Source organism: Anabrus simplex, chromosome 1 (genome assembly GCF_040414725.1).
Source record: "Anabrus simplex isolate iqAnaSimp1 chromosome 1, ASM4041472v1, whole genome shotgun sequence".
Lineage (NCBI taxonomy): Eukaryota > Metazoa > Arthropoda > Insecta > Orthoptera > Tettigoniidae > Anabrus > Anabrus simplex.
In genome coordinates, this window is record NC_090265.1 from 910,869,463 (window position 1) to 910,892,243 (window position 22,781).

General features: G+C 40.1%; 1 protein-coding gene across 3 annotated transcripts in view; it reads right to left on the minus strand.

Annotated features, from left to right (window-relative positions):
• Nucleotides 1-22,781, minus strand: part of LOC136874692 (procathepsin L) — a 57,161-nt gene that overhangs the window by 15,989 nt on the left and 18,391 nt on the right. For all 3 annotated transcript variants that reach the window (XM_067148347.2, XM_068227942.1, XM_067148337.2), the window contains one exon: nt 10,870-11,076. In XM_067148347.2, coding sequence (XP_067004448.1) covers nt 10,870-11,076 — 207 coding nt within the window. The remainder of the gene's footprint in view (nt 1-10,869; nt 11,077-22,781) is intronic.

The following is a 22,781-nucleotide window of genomic DNA, read 5'->3' on the forward strand; positions in this document are numbered from 1 at the left end:
ACAGGCAGGGGATACTATAGGAGTTATTTTACACGCCCCACCCACAAGAGGCATTTCGCAACAGTTCACGACATTAATAACTCTACAGCTTCTTGAAGACTGGTTGTAAAAATGTTGAAATATGCACAATAAAAGTCGAAAACATACACAAATCCGAAATTTTAAATGTATGCACTTATCTCAAATATACGCAAATATGCATATATGCACTATTAAACTTAATAATTCGTCCAATTTCACCTTCAAACGCACTTCCCTGTCGGTTTTGGATATACACATTGTGATAGTACATATATCACATATATTTGCAACTACATACACATCCATAGTAAAACAATGTAAACAAGTAACTTAATTGTTTTCTGTTCTAAGTTAAAATCCCACTTTGCTGACTCCTATTGTTAAGCTCATAACTTTAGTTGTCTTTCTAGTTTCTAGTTATACAATCTACCTCATCATCATTATTATCTTCGATAACATCACTACCATCACTACAGCATTGTATTCAGAAGTATTTATTATTATTATTATTATTATTATTATTATTATTATTATTATTATTATTATTATTATTATTATTATTATTATTATTATTATTATTATTATTATTATTATTATTATTATTATTATTATTATTATATGCCTTTGCTGGCAGGATGTAGTGTCTACAATGCACTATGTCTTCTGGTGTGGGCTAGAATAAATTTGTTACTTTCATTGACTTGTTTCAGTCTCATCCTTGGCTTTGACAATATGAAAGTGACCGAGGTATGAGCGATTCTAGTAACACCGTTCCTTATGCAGCCAGTCCCTGTTATGAATGGTGTGAAAATATCGCTCATAGGGTCGGGTGGTGCATGCATTTCAGTGGGCTTGGCAGACTGATATGTAATAGCAACTTCTGACTCGGTGAGGAAAGCAACGGGAAACAACCTCACTCCTCATTTCCCTAGTATGCCTCTTCAGTGACACCTAGGCTATCTATAACAGCTGTTGGTGGAGCTGTTGAGGATCAAACCAGCCTTTGGGCTGAATACCCAAGATACACATTATTATTATTATTATTATTATTATTATTATTATTATTATTATTATTATTATTATTATTATTATTATTATTTAATTTGTATATATATTCGTGATAATTTTTTCCTATTTGCTTTACGTCGCACCGACACAGATAAGTATTATGGTGACGATGGGATGGAAAAGGCATAGGAGTGGGAAGGAAGCGGCCGTGGCCTTAATTAAGGTACAGCCCCAGCATTTGCCTGGTGTGAAAATGGGAAACCACGGGAAACCATCTTCAGGGCTGCCGACAGTGAGGCTCGAACCTACTATCTCCCGGATGCAAGCTCACAGCTGCGCGACTCGAACCGCACGGCCAACTCGCCCGGTCGTGATATTTTAACCTGGAAGGTCTTCATATTTGATATGAGTAATTTGTTTTGTACAAGCGGTTGGGAAAACAGTGCTATTTTAACTCGGAAAGTTTGCATGAGTCTTGTATGAACAACCCAGAGTTCGATGACGCGGCCTGGTTGTTATTGTCTTGGGACCCGGAAGAGGTTCGGGGCGTTGTCTTGGTATGGCAAGAGGATCTTCTGCTCGTGACTGGATGGCCAGGACCAATCTAGACATACCATGTGAGAGTAGGGAGAAGCTGAGGTCTGTTTAGGCATGTGAGAAAACGATGGAGAGGACTTGATTGAAAACAGCGGAGGAGTTGATTTAAAAAGTTTGGTGTACGTAGAGGAGATGTAACTTTTGTGAAACATGCTTGTCTTGAAGCTTTGCTGGAACGTGAGAAGAGATGTACGGTAAATTTTGTGAAACATGCTTTTCTTAAAATCTTGGGTGGAACGTGAGAGTATCCAACTTTTGTGAAACACGCTTGTCTTAAAATCTTTGGTAGAACGTGAGAGGAGATGGAACTTTTGTGGAACGAGGGCTTGTCTTAAAAACGTTGGTGGAACGTGGAGGAGATGTAATTTTGATGGAATGGAGGTTGACTTAAAACTTTGCTGGAGTGGACTTGCCTTACAACTTTTGTGGAACGTGGTTGACGTGAAATTTTGTGGAATGTGATGTGTGGTACCGACCTACAAACTGTGGAGTGGTTAGGCACTTGGTGTTATATCACTTGTGGCAGCTTGGTGTCTTGTATGTTGGTGAAAGCTATGGGTATTGTATCTCAGCCTTTCCATAATGTATGGTCTGGAACAACAAGCGTGTGTTGCTCGAGTGAAAATACGTAGGTCGAGTCATAAGTCATGGCAACTATTTTTTTCTCGCGAACAGGAGACAACACGGAAAACTAAGGTATGCATTTGGAAACGTACAGTATGTACTTGCATATGATGCCACTAGATGGTGTACGTAAACAACAGTGTGGGTCTAAGCATGCCCCCCAAGTTCAGTGTGTGAGTGAGAGCGTCACAAAATGGAAGTCAACAAGCAGGAGCAACGATAGTATATTAAAATAGCAGTTGTCCGCGGCAGAAATGCACGCCAATGCCATGCAGATCTGCGGGAAGCATTAGGTGTGCATGGCATGCCCCATAGACCAGTGGCGAGCTGGGTGGAGACGTTCAAACGGGGTAGAGCATCAACTGCCGATTAGCCTCGCCCAGGCCGTCCAGTGTCCTTGGACAAAGATGTACGGATAATGGTGATCGATCAGTGTTTACATGAGGACAGGCCCTGGACTCTAGCGGAATTGCAAGAACATACAGCAATACCTTCGGCAACAATACGGCGCATTTTACACAAGGACCTACAGATGCATAAACTTTGTGCAAATTGGGTGCCACTTCACTTAACTGAGGTACAGAAAATGACTCGTTACGAAACATGTCGCATCAATCTGGAGAGGTTTCAGCAAGAAAGACAAGCCATGTTGAATCGCATTATTGCAGTCGATGAAACATGGGCACGTGCTTATGAACCTGAACTGAAGAGACAGTCAATTGAATGGCGTCGTCAGGGGTCACCACGGAGACGTAAGGTTCGACAAAATCAGTCGCCCAATAAGGTTATGGTAATCCTGGCATACGATGTTCAGTGTGTTCTTGTGTGTCATCCAGTGCGTGAGGGGCACCCTGTTAATGCAGTTTATTACAATTCTTTTTTGTTGTACCAACTGCGCTGTGCATTGCAAACCAAACGTCCAGATCTTTTGGACAACGCCATAATCCTACACGATAACGCGACAGCTCACACAGCAGCCATCGTTCAGCGTCGCTCGTCGCTTGTATCTTTAAACCAAGTGTTAGAATTAGCGAACACAGAATTATAAAGGTACAGTATCAATGTGATATAACAAGTGCCAATTATGAGAATATGCAAGTTGTGTTGATACACAGAGACCGTGAACGGTATTTATCTACATACATGTGTTCTGTAATTAATGTTCAACGTATTGATTGCAAATGGTAGCTTGGTCCTCGCTCTTGGTTTTCCACTGTTTTCGTTGTTGTAAATATGGAGTCTTTTAGCAGTGTTTTGTGAGTGTATTTTATGTATATTTTGGTGTGTTGATGAGGTGCTCATGCACGGATATTATTCAGAATATATTTTTTTAGTTATTTTAGAATCAGTGGAGTTATTGATGAACCCAGGTGTAGTTCCTACCTCTTTAATCGTTTTCAGAAGGTTTGGTAAGGCCTGAAGCAGATGTACCAGTACGCAGCTTTATATACACGCCCTGAGAGGTTGAATGATCATGCTTTATTAAAATTTGATGGATCCATTCTGGTGAACTCTGGCGCCCATACTACGGACATTTCGATTAATTATTTTCATGAATTTATCTTATATTAATTATTTTATTAATTTGTTTCAGTTAATTTATTCATATATAATAAATAATGATAAATTGCAACATATCGGCAAACAAAATTTGCATTTGCATACGGATCGATGTCTAATGATAATACCTGGAAGTATTGGCATGTGTTTTATAATTTGATAAAGACGAATGTATATTGAACGTTGCTATTTATTGTAACGTATCATACAGGGTGGTCGGGAACAACGTGAACCGAGTATATGAGCGTTGGCCATACTGATAAGTAATTTGAAAAAATTACGTCGATATGCTGCACCGTTGTCAGTTTATCATCTGTTGATGTTAGTCGATCAGATCGCTTCGCGGGCAAATTCAAATGGGCTTTACGAGGCGGTATTGCACTGATATGCATTTCAAAATGCTTATTCTACTACAAGAGAAAATATTACTGATTCTTGTTAACTAAAGTACCCTGAATCCATATCTGTGCTCAGATTTTCTGTATCACGTCAGGTATTTTGTAATTTTGAAGGAAAAAACATCAAAATAAATTCATTATTAAAAAATACAAATAATATAATGAGACACTATGCCTGAAATGACTGCTTAGGTATTGAGGGATTTAGAATATAAGTCTGTATTCATATTTCCTCTATCGTGCCCCGTTTGGTGTAATTTATAGAAATAAAAACGCAATACTTTATAATTTGAACAATAATTTCAATATCGGCAAATTAGGTATATTATTTTTTAAACGTGTTTTAACATCGCAATATAAAGTTGGAGCGTATAAAATTAACTATAAAACATTGGATTATATTCATGAAAAGCACTTAGAGACATTCAGATGTTCAATTTGTTGGTCGAAATGCTGCACCGTTTTGATACCCTGCTGTGACTTTGAGATGCACTCCTCTTTAAAGCACTAACAATAATCCGCTAACATTGCTTCATTCCACTTGCCCTGCTATCTTATTTCCATAGTTCTGATACCCTGATGACATCTTTCACTCTACTCCTCATTTATTGCAGCAAGATTTTGGTTGAAGTAGTCAAAATGGTTGTGTAGAAAATTAAGTTTCACACTCATGTTACAACCTAGAGAGTGATTTGAAGTTAGGTAACATTTCCTCGGCAATTCCGTTGTAATTTCCAGATTCCCTGTTAGCTAGGAAGTTTTCTGTCCTGCTTTTAAATTAACGCCATGCAGATTTTTCTGTTTCATTCATTGAGTAAAAATTTGGATGCATCATTAGATCGTGTATCGCTGGCCCATCAAATACACCAGCTTTAATTTATACTGCATATTTCTTCGGAAATTTCAGTTTTATATATTGAACTCACTGATCTCTATACCTGGATGGCTGGTAGCTTGGGTAGCAGTAAGCCGAATAGAAGATGACTGGCGCAGTAAGATGGCAGTGAGCGCACGGTGCAGTAGACCACGAGGAGCGCGCTTGCTTTGTTTATGCTTAGTTCAGTGACGCCAGGCCTCTTGATTGTAGTTTCACGAGTGTTCTGTGCTGTGTTATTGCAAAGTAAATAGTAGTGTATTTTACGAATTTAGGTTCGTTGCCTTGTAGTATGCTTGTGAATTACAAGATTAAATTTAAATATGTATGTGTTTATCTGCAATATGAATGAAGAAACATTCTACGGGGTATTAACATACCGCAGTATTCAGCTTATGGATGTACAAACAGAACCGATCAGCAGAAGGAGAAATCATTTCATCGGGGAGTTTTAATAATAATAATAATGTTATTTGCTTTACGTCCCACTAACTACTTTTTTAGGGTCTTCGGAGACGCCGAGGTGCCGGAATTTAGTCCGCAGGAGTTCTTTTACGTGCCAGTAAATCTACCGACACGGGGCTGTCGTACGTGAGCACCTTCAAATACCACCGGACTGAGCCAGGATCGAACCTGCCAAGTTGGGGTTAGAAGGCCAGCGCCTTAACCGTCTGAACCACTCAGCCCGGCTCGGGAAGTTTTATACTGTACATAAGAATCTTCCTAGGGTAGTGTTTTGAGTTTTAGGTTTATTGTATCTTATTTCGCATATTCCGGGAGCAAAATGGCAATTAATTTTTGTAGGTTTCCTTTCTCGAGACCCGAACATCTAAGATCATCGATTAGGAGTATCAGGCGGGAGAATTGGGAGCCTTCTAAAACAGCTGTTCTCTGCTCGGATCACTTAGAGGAAGACTGTTTTGATAGAAATGGACAAACTGTACACCTTAGAAGTGATGTACAGCCAACTGTTTTCAATTTTACTGAACATTAACTGCAAGTAAAGATTTGCTTTTTTTCCCCTCATAATTAAACTGACGGTTTCGATGAAATAATTGATGTGACCTTATAACAATCTTAGAAAATGAAGTCTGGAGGAATTCTAGACCTTATTTACATCAGTAATAATTATGGGTTTCAGACACTGGAGTGGTAGGAGAAGGGAAAGTGTGGTGGGTGTTTGGGGCTATTCCATTATACTATTCGTGGTATTTGGGACTCTTTTAACTGGTGTTACATATTTCTGATGATGACTATCAATGTCGCTTTGCTAGCTGAATTTAATTAAAGAGGTCTGTAATAGTACATTAAGTTGCAGGCAATGTGATATATTGACTAGTTTTGAATATTTTCTGGTTTTATAAATGTGTACATTTGCTTCAATGATATTTTAATTTGATAATATGCGCGTTATTTCTTGGAAACAGGAAACAGAAATTCATTATCAAGCACCGATTACGATATGTCGAATCTAGGCCTGTATAGTGAGCTACGCTTATAGGTACATCATTTTAAGAATGCATAATTTCGTGGCATACATGTATACAATTTACAGCAATGTTTCCAGAAACTGGTTTTCACTCGTATTGTGTTACCGATCGCTAATTGCATGTATTCAGCAGCTAAGTTAATATTTGCCGGCCGTTATTATACACTCATGTTTATTGCTATCCCGGAGATTTACTGACCTCGGAATGACGTGTCAGTGATCCCAATGTCCTTATGCTTTGAGTGAACATGTCTCTATATTTTTAATTATTCCAATGCGCCATTAATTGCGACTTAAAATTGACTACATTATCATTGCTTCCCCATAAGGAGAGCTCGAGGTTGGGTACGCCAACATGGCGAACTGCGCGTTCAACTTGGCGTACTTTCTCCTGCAGCGGAGACCTGCCATCAGCGATCCATGTATAGAGATCAGTGATTGAACTACATTGGTTTCGCTGCCAAGGCCGGTAATAAATTGCTTCACAACCCCAAGATTAATATGAAGTGGGGGAAAAAGTAAGTGTCCTTACAACACTTAAGAAAAAAAAATACTGATAGGATACTTTGTTCATAATTATTAATTTCACTTGTTTTATAAGAGTTTAATAATTCCATTATATCTAAATTGCCATCTTTAACGCACTTATAATAGTATAATTGATATATATATATATATATATATTAATTCCAGTATTTAGACAGTTGGCATGAATTTCAAATTTTAAAAATTGAACGTGATGAAACGAATCTACGTATGGGCTTTGTAATTGGCCATAGGGGGAACTGAAAAGTATAAACAGTTTCTATGTAGCAAAATGGTTGCATATCAGTGTAATCCTTTTTTCTGTTGATGTTACATCGAGGTGGTCTGGTAAGGTGGGATTGTTCTTAATTCTTCTCCATGTATTCTTTAGGCTATCCGACCTTCTCAGATGTAGTAATATATTACTTAGGACCAGTAACCAGTTAGCCTATATTTGTAGGAATAATACATCCTGTAAAAAGACGCATTGTTTGTTTTAGTTGAGCATCGACTATTTTGATATGGCTGCTGTAGACGGACAGCACCCAGGAAAGGAGCAACGGAGCAGTTGATCTGATAATGGGTGCCCCCAGAAGGTGTCTGTTAATGTTTGCAGTATACGGGTTTTGTGTTTTGATACTGGCAGCAACATTCACGAGATGAGACTCATATGTTAGTGTCACTTCGAGGTATGTAGGTGTTGTGCAGGCGGTCTGTTGGAGGAGAGAAGAAAAGGCTAATAGCATCTGAAATCTGGGGTCGCAGAAGAGAGTTAATGTTAAGCTGGTGAAAGAAAATAACTAATGGAGATGTCCTTAGAGGAGCTCAGGACAGAATCTTACTAAAAATGGAGAAGAGCTGCAAGGGCTACACCAGGAGTTAAACAGAATATGAAAACATTTACAGAGATAGATAGATAGATAGATAGATAGATAGATAGATAGATAGATAGAGAGAGAGAGAGAGAGAGAGAGAGAGAGATTGAAAAGCATTTATTTCTGCGTCCCCCATTTTGGGGCTGCCCCAAAAGACAGCACTTATATAAAAGTGGATTGACAACTATAAATATTGTGTAAAATATGTCTATAAATGATTGGTTTACCATATTATACCTACTGCTCAGTAAAAATCGCATCAATCAATAATTTTTAATCCATGAGGAACTATTTATAGGACAAAGATGTTATTATTGACGAGCCTTTCAGGACTGCTAACCCAATATCTTTAATAAACTGGTTTTCCAAATTAAATTTCTTACAAAAATTGTGAAATATATGAGTAATGGTGCCTCTGGCTCCTATCATCAATCCTAATACCTCTATGGAGTCCAGATGATATTTCTCAGCGTAATATGGAATTATAGGTTCATATATAACATATTTCTCCTTGTGTACATCATGTGGTTGAGTAGACGATGCCTCGATTCTAATTGTGGGGTCTATTATAAATCCATTACTTGAGCCCTCCGGCGGCTTGACCCAGTCTGAGACAATTCATATACCAATGATCTTAAGTTTGCAATAACATTTCATCTCCAAATCCAGTTTGTGAATCCACTGCATCAGTCACTAGGTAGATAGATGTCTGTCATTGTTAGGGAAAGTCCGTGTAATTTGGACCTGCGTGTAATTTGGACAGATAATATTTTTGGTATTTGCAATTAGGTCACTCCTGTCTGAGGCAAGGTCAGCAAGTCAGCCGAGGGTAGCTTTCATCCTAGAAGTTATTTTGCTAATGGACTTAGGGTTGAAGTGGAAAGAGGAAAATAATCTTAATACTCACATTCCTTGTTAGCTTATGCGGTGACAAGTAAGTGTACTGTGAAATAGTTATTTCAAACAAGAGGTTTTTTAGGTTTTTCAAGTACTGGTGAAATATCTAGGTAAGTTTTAACATAGTTTCATTCATAAATTTTAAATACTTTGCATTTTATTTACTTTTTGATTCCACTTTTACATGTCGTGTAATTTGTGCTACCTGAGAGCGTGTAATTTGGATCGTTGAAACAATTGTAATAATTATGTTTCTTCGTTGTTTGTCTGGTGATTCTAAAAGAAGTTGTTTTATAACTTGAGACCGGTCCCGCGGTGCATGAGTAGCGTGCCTGCCCCTTATCCGGAGGCTCCGGTTTCAATTCCCGGTCAGGTCAGGGTTTATACCTGGATATGAGGGCTGGTTCGAGGTCCACTCAGCCTGCGTGATTATATTAGAGGAGCTATCTGATTGTGAGATGGTGGCCCCGGTCTAGAAAGCCAATGAAACGACCGGGAGAATTCGTCGTGCTGATCTCAGGACACTTCGTAATCTGCAGGCCTTCGGGCTGAGCGGTAGCCGCTTGCTTGGCCATGGCCGAGCGACCGACGCCGACGTCAACGCTACCCAGAAAGGAACCGTTCACTACAGAAGCAGGAAAAAATCAAAACCAGTTTCCATTTTATGTGGCAAGTATTATTGAAGACGATAGGATTCAGTGCAATAATTGCAAAAAGTGGGCTCATAAAAACTGTGCCGATATTCAAGATGAATTGTTTCATTATACTGTAGTCCTACATGCAAAAGTGACGACCACAATTCATAGTGTCATATCAATATTCATTCATATTTTATTGTTTATTATTTCATAATAAATACATTAAATAACGTACAAATATTTATATTTACCAGTCCAAATTACACGATCACCAGGTCCAAGATACACGCTCTCGGTCCGAATTACACGATAACAAATTTTAGAATAAAAATTACCTTTTAAAAAATCCTAAAATTAACATTAATATTTATTTTCACCGAATCATTTGATACATTGTTCTAATTATCGTGTGTAAAATTTGATAAATTTTTATTATACATTTAACAGAGTTGTGAATGTTTAAAGTTAAGTGGCCAAAATTACACGGACTTCTCCTACCTTCGAAATCTCGGTGAGCAGAATCTTACTAAAAATGGAGAAGAGCTAAATTAATAGGGCATATACTCCTACACTGCCTGCTCTCATTTCTTTCATCCATCTCATGGCGCAGGCCAGAGCAAAGTGTAGCTTCCACCTCAGTCCCAGCCTCATCCATGGCTGTGACAATATGGAACCTGGTGGGGTATGAGTAGTGCTGAGTAATGACAATCAGAACACAACCAGTGCGTCTAAGTGTTTTGAAACGAGTTGCTCATAGGATTAGTCATGCTGCAATAGCACTTTCTGGATCAGTGAGGAAAACAATGGCAAAATACCTCACTCCTTATCTAGCCTAGTACGCCTCATTATGGCGCTGCCATTGGTTTTTGTGGTTTTCCTATAACTGCATAGCCTTTGGTGGTGCTATTTGAGGACCCAACCAGGCTGATGACCTAACAGACATATACTTCTACACGACGGCCTAATGAAGGGAATAAAGGAAGGTGAAAGAGATTCCTCCCTTTTATTTTTCCTTCTATTATTCTTTTCACTAGGCCATTGTGTCGGAGTTACATGCATTACTAATTTAGTATCCGACTTATATCCGAAGATCCATCTTGGCTGAGCAGTGTAGATGATAAAAAGTTATTTAGAGTAAGTTTCACAAAGTAACATAGGAAATGGAGCTGTAAAACGTCCAAAATTATCGGTATACCTGTGCTAAAACTGCAGTTAATCTTGAAATCTTGATCATTTCATCCGTTAACCAGTTCCTCACAAACTACCTGTGTAGCAAATGGTTTGTTTCAGTTTGCGAGTCAGAAACAAGGCTAGCTTTTATATAAAGTAGAAATGGAGTTGTATATTCTAAATGTGTACTTACTGCAGTGAAAGCCCAACACGATCCACATCCTCCTTGCTTCCTGGCTGGGGTTACTGCTCCTTTTTTTCTCCAATCCACTTCACTCGGTAGCTCCTTGTCAGCGGTGGGGACGTACTTTTCAGCCCACAAATCTCGGCCTTTCGTCACATTCATCGTATAATTGCCCCCTCCAGAAGCAATGAATGATGCGTGAAACTCGGTAAAATTCTGAAAATTGAAAGAAGATCTACTTCCACGGTAAAGTTAGGAACAAAAGGAATATATATTATATTTTCAAGCTGTATGACACCGTGTGTAATTCCTAGAGTAAATGAAGCATGAAAAGTGACTGTCGTTTCAAATCATATTTTCTCCCCTAAAATAATTGAAGCAAGCCGTGTTATGTCCACGGACATAATTTGTTACGTTGAGTAGCCTTAGCCGTCTCTAGTACAAGACCGCAGGGGAGAAACTTGGCAACGTCGTAGCGGCGCGTGGCTATCGGCAGTTCGCGCCATTCACTTCATTTCAGTAACTGAGGGATCGTGTTTTAATTAATTAATTAATTAGATACAGCCTATGGAGGGCCATTTTACACTAATAATAATAATAATAATAATAATAATAATAATAATAATAATAATAATAATAATGTTTAAATAAGTATAAAATATAACAGAGGTGTAAACAACAATATTAAGTATCAACAATAAATTAATAATTATTAACAATAACAATGTAACAACAATGACAACGATAACTGGCAAGTGTCGGTTACAGAAATTAGGAAGAAGAAAGGTCCAGGTTTGGATCCAAACCAAACTCCATGGCACTACAGTCCTTGAAGGGCCTTGGCCTACCAAGCGACCGCTGCTCAGCCCGAAAGCCTGCAGATTACGAGGTGTCGTGTGGTCAACACGACGAATCCTCTCGGCCGTTATTCTTGGCTTTCTAGACCGGGGCCGCTATCTCACCGTCAGATAGCTCCTCAATTCTAATCACGTAGGCTGAGTGGACCTCGAACCAGCCCTCAGGTCCAGGTAAAAATCCCTTACCTGGCCGGAAATCGAACCCGGGGCCTCCGGGTAAGAGGCAGGCACGCTATCCCTACACCACGGGGGCCGGCTCCAGGGTTGGATGGACGGAAGAAAATGGAAACCTGGAGATGACTTCAAAATAATCTTTTAATTTTTTGTTTGAAGGATGCGAAAGATATGAATATGTCTATATCGGGTAGTGTGTTAACAAGAGTAGTGTACCATTCACTGGCGTAGCCAGGGGGGGGGGGCCCAGTGGGGCCGGGCCCCCCCCCCAAAAATATTTCCTGAAACTAGAGCGAGGATTAGCCTTTGTTTTACGTACGGTACGAACAACTTAAAAACGTACGCCAAAATGTTAAATTAACGTAGCGACAAGAATCTATTAGTAGGGCTCAATAGGGACATACATAATTCTCCATATTTGTACTGCTTGAATGAAAGGAAGACACTTAGGATTGTGATGCGCGAGGATATTTCCCTGTAGAGGCCCCAGTATTGGGATTGAAACCGGGTATTGACAAATGTCAAGACATGAAGAAAGGGCCAATTAGCAGGGGATTACTCAGTAGGGGGCCGGAACGTGACCACCGGGATAACGTGGGCCACGTCCAGAAACAGCTGCAAGCTTACAACATCGTGCCAGCTTTTGCAGATCTGTTCCAGGAAACAACAATATCCTAGGCATCCTCGGGTTGCACCGTGGTTGAGAGATGTGCTGTGTTTGAGTTGCAGCATTGGGAAGACTGTGACAGGATTGTGATCTGCACGTTAGTTCCTCATTTTGTGCCATGTAAGTAACATTTTTTGAAGAGGGACCGTTTTGTCACTAAAAAGCCAACACTATGTGCATCCTCGGTAAGTTATGAAAAAGTTTGTTTTTTTAATTCTTACAGTGCCAAGACAATCGCGGATGCGTGCCTAAGTTCGATAGGTAGGCCTATATATTTTGTCAAATGCCCGGGGACTGATTGGAACCTCAAATGGCACCATCAAAAGTGCGGGTAAATACTTTGTAATTGGCGGGCGTGATAACTCAGTTCCAATGCTTCTATCTTCTCATCAGGACGGCCCAGGCTTGAATCGCAGTCGATACATGAAACATTTTTAAAATGGGAAGTCACGTTCTATTGATACGGATTCTACTTAAAACACTAGATCCCGTCCCTTACCTTTCTTTATACTTTTGAGCCATAATCGCATCATTTATGGTGGTGTATTTTGAGCATTCAACCATTCTTCGGGTTTATCTTGTACCTTAAATGGTGAGTGGATGCAGTGGCGTACCCACAAAATAATTTCAGTGGGTGGGGTGTAAGTCTAGGCCAGTAGTGTGGATACAACTTTTCCTTGGAAGGGATTGTGAAAAGATTTTTTATTTTTTATTTAGAATTTGCTTTACGTCGCACCGTAGGTCTTCAATGGCGACGATGGGAAAGGAAAGGGCTGAGAGTGGGAAGAAGCGACCGTGGCCTTAATTAAGGCACAGCCCCAGCATTTGCCTGGTGTGAAAATGGGAAACCACTGAAAACCATATTTAGGGCTGCCGACAGAGGTGTTTGAACCCACTATCTCCCGGATGCAAGCACACAGCTGTGCGCCCCTAACTGCACGGCCAACTCGCCCGGTGAATATGAAAAGAGAGCCATTCCTACCGAGTGCAGTGACGGATCTTCAGTAGATATTGTTGGTTTTGATTGTTACCATGTACAATCAGAGCTTTTGTACTCTTAACATAAACCGGCTGCATTATTGAAACTGTTCGTAAAATTGATAATATCGTTCTTCGTTTGTGAGGAAGTAGAATCATTTTTTGTCTTCTTAAAAAAAAAGGAACCACTTTGGTACTACACCCCGTGAAGGTGACTACCTTCCAGGCCGTATATATTTCGATTACGAGAGACTCAAGGGAAACTCTACTGCACCCAAAAACAAGGCTGTATCCTCCCCATCACATGCCTTTCTTAACTCTGTCAGTGCCGGGAATCGAATGCAGGATGTCTTAAGTCACATTCAAAAATAAGGAGACCTAAAAGTACCAGCCAGCCCCACACTGTACGGGTAGCGTGCCTGCCTCTTACCGGAGGCCCCGGGTTCTATTCCCGGCCAGGTCAGGGACTTTTACCTGGATCTGGGGGCTGGTTCGAGGTACACTCAGCCCACGTGTTTATAATTGAGGAGCTATCTGACGGTGAGATAACGGCCCCGGTCTAGAAAGCCAGGAATAACAGCGGAGAGGATTCGTCGTGCTGATCACACGACACCTCGTAATCTGCAGGCCTCCGGGCTGAACAGCCGTCGCTTGGTAGGCGATGGCGCTTCGGGGCTGTTATGTCATGGAGTTTAATTTGGAAAAGTGAACAGAGAAGGAAGCGACACCCCTGCAAGGCTCCTTAGCTTCCACCTAGTTCTTCTGTCCGGCCTCGTGCGTTTTGGACAGTTAGAAAACGTACGCCTTAATAAATGCTCCTCATTAAACCTTTGTAAAAATACTAGCTGCATCTATTTATAACAATAATCACAAACGCCTCCTTTTCATGTGGCTCAGTTGGTTGAGTCGCTGTCCTTCTGAGTCTGAGTTCGCAGGTTCAAATCCCGGATTGGATCGAACCCTTAAAACGGTGTTGAAATGGCAACAGCTCAGTGTCGTTGATTTCTGGCACGTTAATAAAAATTATAGATACGAATATTAGCGTCACGAAACTCTAACTTCATACTACTATATTCTGTATCCCAGACTTGCGTGGAAAAGTAATTAACAATTTACTTTACGTCACACCGACACAGATAGGTCTTATGGCGATGTCGGGATAGGAAATGCCTAGGAGTGGGAAGAAAGCGGCCGTGGCCTTAATTAAGGTACGGCCCCAGCATTTAGTTGGTGTGAAAATGGGAAACCACGGGAAAACATTTTCAGGGCTGCCGACAGTGGGGTTCGAATCCACTATCTCCCGGATGCAAGCTCACAGCTGCGTGGCCCTAACCGCGTTGGAAACTAACAGGACAAGGTAAACCCTACATAGCATTTGTTGTAACGTGTATTTTTCTTTACCAACTAACAAAATATCTATACCCATACGCTTTACATTATTTATTTATTTATTTATTTATTTATTTATTTATTTATTTATTTATTTATTTATTTATTTATTTATTTATTTGTCTGTTTATTAGTGCCTTCAGTACAGTGGCGAAGTTAGGGCTCCAGGCCCTTTTATACACTTAACCACATGCTAAACAAAATCTTAAATAAAATACTGAGATTCTTAAAATAGTTAAAACTACTTAAATTAATAGAATTTAAAATAAATTTAAATAAATTACTTACTAAATTAATATTAGAACTAATTAATATTAAAAACTCTTAAACATGGCTAATCCTCAGGAACGCACACATCCATACTTCAACCATTCAGTCAGCTGTCCTCAGCAGGTAGTCGCGGCAGGTGACTTTAAATCGTGATTTAAAAAAGCTAGTTTCTCTGACCTGAACTGGCAGGGAATTCCATAATCTGGTGACAGTCACCACAAATGATCTAATAATTTTATTTGTGCGGTGCAGTGGAATAGAAAGAATGGATCTAGAACGTTTATTAATGTTGTGAAATGATGATAAAAAGATGAATTTAGTAGAAATATACATTGGCTGACATTCAGCTACCACTCGGATCACCATCGTTAAAGTGTGTAGCTGCCGACGTTTATCAGACATCAGCCATGAGACGGCCTGATAGTATGGGGTGATATGAACATCGTACCCGATATTGTAAATAAATCGCAGGCAGGAATTCAGTGCTCGTTGAAGTTTAAGTGTTTCTTCTCTCGTCACGTCAACTAAAACAACGTCACAATAATCAAGAATAGGGAGAATGAGTGTCTGTATTAGTTTGGCATGTAGCTCAAATGGAAATACATTCCTCTGTCGTTTAAGAGGGTAAAGTATTCCAAAAATCTTTTTACGTATTTCTTTCGTTTGATCAGACCAATCAACTGTTACATTCATCATTACGCCGGGATTTTTAACCGTTTTACTGTAGGGAATAATGCTACCATTCAGTAGGATAGGCGGGATTGCGACATTGTTTGAGAAGCTCAGTAATTTTCGTGATCCAATTATAATTGTCTGAGTTTTTTTGCAGTTTAGTATAAGAGAGCTTCGTTGTGCATATACACTGAGTCGTCGGAGGTCCCTGTTAATATCTTGTCTTGCAGTGTCGATATAGCCTATTAAAAGATCGTCAGCACAGAGGTCACGTGTGTTATTTCCTGTCACAGATGGTATGTCATTGATATAAATACAGAAACTTAGGGGCCGTAGAATACTGCCCTGTGGGGCAACACTAAGTTTCATTTTCCATTTAGAGGCCTTGTCATTTACTGTTACACGCTGTTGACGGTTACTCAAATAAGAACTAAAAACCGTAAGCGCAGCCAGGTCGAAATTTAGCAGTTACATTTTCTGTATCATAGTCGGAATTAGTACAGTGTCAAAGGCGCTACTGAAGTCAAGAAGGATACGTATAGCGAGCAGTCGTTTGTCCATAGCGTTTCTAATGTCTTCGGTAACCTTCATAAGTGCTGTCGCGGTACTGTGACCCTTCTCAAATCCAGATTGCAAAGGGTCCAAAAGAGCATTTTTATTTAGGTATTCCAGAACTTCCTCGTATACTAAACGTTCCAAGTCTTCAGAAAGCGCAGGGAGTACGGACATAGGATGATAGTCAGAGGGTGATTGTGGGTCTAAACTCTTAGGTACCGATATAATATTGACTGTTTTCCATAAAGTAGGGAAAGTTCCGCTTAGTAAACAGTAGTTCAGTATGTGCGTCAGTATAGGCGAGATAGCACCCATAATGTTATGTATAAAAGTAATAGGAATATCATATACACCTGTAGTCTTTGATTTAATCGAGTACAGAGCCTTTTAACCTGATTTTCTGTGACACTGTGAAATGTGACTGGCGGATTGGCTGGAGGGGAAGGCGGTGAGTCGGTGCAGTTAATTTGGGTAGGTTGAATATTTATTCTACTAAAGTAATCGTTCAGTTCGTCAAGTGGAATATCAGGAGTTTTCTGTCTCTGTTGATGTTTTCCTATTCCCAGAGCTCTAAGTTGGTCCCATGCGCGATTAGAATTTAAGTTGTTAGCTAAAATCCGAAAATATATGCATTTTTTAAATTTCTGATTAACTGCTTTGTGCGATTTCTTAAGATGCGGTTAGATTCGAAGTCTGTGTCATCTAGGGTTTGTTTATAATGTCGAAATAACGAATCACGGTGGGCCATCATTCTCTTGCCTTCATCATCTAGCCATGGACAAGAAGGACGAGAAACCTGTATTCGCAAGCGCGCGCGTGTGTGTTTGTGTGTGTATCTTTGCCGCATTATTTGTATAAAATGTCACTTCTTTATTGCTTCTCACATGACCATTATTATTATTACATTACCGTATTTGTTCTAAACCAGAATATTGCATCCTTACTCAAAGTGTTTATTCTTGCATTCATTTCACTTCTACGCGGAATATATGAAATGCTGCAGTTATGTTGGGATGGGAGTAACAGAGGTAGCCGGGGGACCGGGGGGTTGTCGTCCAAGGAGTCCAGACACCCCAGGAGTTTTAACGAAAGTTCTTTTATTGAGCATTTTATATATAATGTGAATTAATATTAGCTTCCGGAGTCCGACTCATTGGCTGAATGATCAGTGTTGAGGCCTTCGGTTCAGACGGTTCCGGGTTCGATTCCCGGCTGGGTCGGGGATTTTAATCGCGTCTGAATAATTCTTCTGGCTTGGGACTGGATGTTTGTCCTAACATATTCATATTCAGACAACATACTACATTACCAACCACCAAATAAACACACAACACTGATTACATCCCTCTATATAGGGTTGGCGTCGGGAAGGACATCCGGAAGTAAAACATGGCCAAATCCACACGTGCGACACATTTCGCACCCGCGACCCCACAGATGTGGATAAGTGGGGAATAAGAAGAAGGAAATTACTATTAGCTTCCGGAATCCGCACGAATCCACCACTCTTACTTGGATCCAAGGACACTCATTTCCTTTTTCGGTATTCTACACCACCTAAACTATGGAAGTTTCGACACCTATCAAAATAAAATTCTGGATGAATGGGCCCCCCCAAACTGAAATCCTGGCTACGCTACTGGTACCATTACGTTACATTCGAGGCGCTCGTACGCACGGAAAAGGAGCGGACAAGATGGCGCGCGGCAGCTTCAAGCAAGCAGTACAAATGCATATAAATTCACAGAGACCTTGCAAAAGGTTTAAAGATGGAACAAGTATTGTATTAGAAAATAATTGAAACCAATTCATTCTTAATACTAAAAAAAAAAGATCGTACGGGAAAATCAATTCAGAAGCAAAAAGAGGCAGTCTTATCATCGGTCAGGAATAAAATAAAAGATTAAATACGAAGATTTGAGTATAATTCCGAGCTACATAACTGCAGAACAAGTCAAGTTTTGGAAAGGATCGAAGATCTTTAAATTTAAAATATTAGAGAAGGGAGATATTGGAGCCGCCAAAAGAAAACACGGAAGGGCATATTTCCGTGCTACAAGCAATCTAAATCACTGAAGAATAATCAAAGTAGCAGTTGGAGTCCTTAATTAGCCTGAGGAAAAGATATATTTATTAAAAGAAGCTTCATTTGGATAATTATACAGATGCAGTTTCAACATAAAGACAATAATATATAGCCTATTTATTGAAAGGCTAAAATGAATGACTCGTATATTCTGCCAGTATAATATCATTTTCTACTTTCATGAGCAACTGTGACATCATGAGATCCGCCTAAACTGTTGGGAGAAGATTGCCTGGGATACCATAACGAGGTCAAGCAGTACCATGCTGTGGGACCAGAGATGACATCTCGGGAGGTGGAATCCAGCCACGTGGAGGTGGCATAACGAAACATTTACCTTAAATGAATCCTACGTGCCAAATTCTAAATGTTAGTGGTAGGTCTTGATCATATAACCGAGAATACTTATTAATTTAATTAACAGATATACTCAAATATGAAGTGTTATGGTTATGTTGACATATGTGATGAGTGTATATCTATTTAACGTACCTATCTACACGGAAAGTCTAGTCAGCCATGAACTGGGAGATATTGGGAAGAATACATGTATTATAGAACACAAATGAGTTTTAAGAGGAAATCAGATCGACAGACATGACTGTACTTACTTGATTAATAAGAAGAAATGGATCCTGTTTGGAATATGAATATATTATAGAAAATGTATCGTCGAGGGAAAGTTGTATCGTAACAAATATGATATTAAAGGGAAGAGTAATGAGATGTTATATATGAAGAATGATTAATAAGAAGAGATGGATTCGAATTATATGTTAATGGAGATGTTGAGATGTAATGTTTATTTCGTCGAGATGTTATGTGAAAGAAATTGTTACGAATTCGTATGATACATGTTGGTAGACGATCGTATAGGTCATGTTAAGATGAACGTAACAGCAAGAGACCAGCGTAATTAATGTCGATTTATAACATATTGTAACAGAATATGAGTACTTATTGGACTTCATATGCTTAATGGTGTAGATGTAGGGAGTTATGTCAGGAATTATCGTCTTATAGAGAGACATTCTTTCCCAAGCAAACAATGGATTGATGTATTGAGTTGAATTAATGGCGCAGCGGTATATGAAATAAGATTAAATTATGACTGATGGTAGGATAATATATAAATATTTGGCACAATTTTTCAGTTGATATATTAATGGAATATTTAATGAGAGGTTTATTTGGCCTGTTTATGATTGCCAGTGTTGCAAATGAATTAATATAGCAGTGCTAACTGAATATTTAAATTTTTACGATATTTTAAGGGTATGGCAACAGTTATTAGGAAACTTATTGAATATCTCGGCTTTCATAAGTCAAGAATGTCAACAACAAGAAGACCCCTATAATCGTAAACTTTCGTCTCCCAGACTACGCACCCCTTCCAGACGCTAGTGAACTGTACTTTCCCCCTCCATCTAATCTTCCCCAGCTATCAACAATAAGTGCTGACCTTGATTTCAAGCATAAAGGTCCAGTTGTTTGTTCACTGCGATATGACCGTCGTCTGAGAGACGAAAGTTTATTATTTGTGAAAGTATTCGTGATTTGTACATAGCTGTAAATAGTGTGAATATTTGGTTTATTACAGTAATGTTTTTGGTACGTAATACGTAAGCTTAATAGGATACTGAAATTGAAAATCTAGCGCACGATGATGAATTGATAGCGGTAGTTCTTTCTGAATTAGACAGAGAACCACTCTCTTCAGGAGACATTAGTGGTAATATATTTCGTGAATGAAATTACCTGGGCAATACATGGATCAAACAGAAATATTACGACCGACAATTGGCTCACCTCAATTCGTCTGGCTGATTATCTGCATTGCGACAATAACCTGGCAATCATTGGAACAATGAGAAAAGACAAGCCACAGATACCGCCAGAGATGAAAACAGTCAAAGTAAGAAAGCTTGGGTCCTCCATGTTTTGTTATAATGGTATAAAAGCAATGGAATCCTATAAAGGAAAATCAAGCAAGAATGTAATCCTCCTTTCCACATGCCATGAAGTAGGAACAATAGCAGCCAGTGGGAAACCAGATATGGCGGAAGACTACAATGGGACTAAAGGTGCCGTGGACACTTTCGATGAAATATCAACATTGTTGTCCTCTTCAAGAAAAACGAGAAGATGGCCAATGTGTATCTTTTATTGTACGATTAATACATCACTTGTCAATGGATACATTATTTATGTGCATAAGATGGTTGAAAACGGCCAAAAGCCACTTTCAAGGCGAGAGTTTGCAAATGATATATCCGGAATGCTAATGGCTCCAAAGCTGCAAGAGAGACTTCAGACACTAACTTTGAGGCACAGCCTGAAGAGGACCATCGCTGAAATTCTTGGAAAAGATGGCATTCCTGAAGAGCCTCAATCAGGTACTGCTGATGAAAGAATAATTTGTGCGTTTTGTCCATCAAATAAATGAAGAATGACCCGATTCTTTTGTAAGACATGTCGAAGGCACTTGTCTTGATCACAGGCAAAATAGTGCATTGAATGTGCCTATTGAAGAAAAACTGACCAGAGTGTATTGTCATCACTACGTGTGGTAATTTTAAGTATAATATTCTGTATTTTGTGTAAAATGTTGGGTTTATGCATATTAAAGTGCTTTTCTTTTTGGTAGTCTGACAGACGAAAGTTTATGATTCCTGTTACACTGGAGGGACTTTATGATTCTAGGGAGATGAACGTAATAGCAATACGTATAGCTGTAACGACGGTAACATCGTCTCTCAGACCAGGGAGATGTTCCGATAAGGTGAGAGGGTTGGCGGCCGAGGCCTGTACTGGGAACTGTCCCGGCATTCGCCTTAGTGCAGGAGAATGGAAAACTGCGGAAAAATTCTCAGGATAACCGACGGTGGGGACCAGCCTCTCTCCGTCTCTCGAATACAGACGGATAGAGCCACTTTAGAGCCGTGGCCCCCCCTCGTGTGCTCGGTTGGCCGGTCGGAGTGCACTTATGGGCCGAGACCCACTCTGAATCCGCCGCCCTCAGTTACGATAGCACTGGACAGAGTTCATCTGCAGTATGATGATGGAGCAAGATCTCAGTGTAGGGGAGACCAATATATATGAACAACTGTCATTTGACATACGTTTTTATCTACTACATACAATATGCTATTAATATTCCTTGGAAAAGCATTAGTTTCCTTCCGTTACAATGAAAAACCCTCAGCATCTCTCCAGTCTTTCGACCGGGTCAGGAATGGAATGAGAGAGGATGGCGGAGAGGATTAGGAATCGCTACTTACTTTACGTCGCACCGACACAGGTAGGTCTTATGGCGACAATGGGACAGGAGACGGCTAGGAGTGGGAAGGAAGCGTCCGTGGCCTTAAGTAAGGTACAGCCCCAGCATTTGCCTGGTGTGCAAATGAGAAACCACGGAAAACCATGTTCAGGGCTGCCGACAGTGGGGTTCGAACCCACTATCTCGCGAGTACTAGATACTGGCCGCACTTAAGCGACTGCAGCTATCGAGCTCGGTGATTAGGAATCTTTTTTTTTTCTAGTTGCTTTACGTCGCACCGACACAGATAGGTCTTATGGCGACGATGGGACAGGGAAGGGCTAGGAGTGGGAAGGAAGCGGCCGTGGCCTTAATTAAGGTACAGCCCCAGCATTTGCCTGGTGTGAAAATGGGAAACCACGGAAAACCATTTTCAGGGCTGCCGACAGTGGGGTTCGAACCTATTATCTCCCGAATACTGGATACGATTAGGAATCGTGCCGGCTGCTGAAGCCTGTCGCACTCCTCTGGGGCAATGATTAATGACTGACAGACGAAATGAAGTGATATTGCAGAGTGTTGCTGGAATGAAAGATGACATTGGAAATTGGAGTACACGGAGAAAAACCTGTCCCGCCTTCGTTTTGTCCAGCACATGGAGTGACCGGTATCTGAACTACGGAATCCAGCGGTGAGAGGCCGGCGCGCTTCCGCCTGAGCCACGGAGGCTCACTTTCGTTAGAATAATGAAAACCTACGAAAACCTACGACCTGTTTTTCAGTCATTGACCGGGTCAGGGATGGAATGAATGAAGCAGACATAGGCTATTAGTACGATGGGGTCGCCACTCCCAAAGTGGTTTATTAATGACTGATAGATGCTATGAAATGAGAGTGGAGAGTATTGCTGGAATAAAAGATGACAGGGAAAACCGGAGTACCCGGAGAAAAACCTGTCCCGCCTCCGCTTTGTCCAGCACAAATCTCACATGGAGCGACCGGGATTTGAACCAC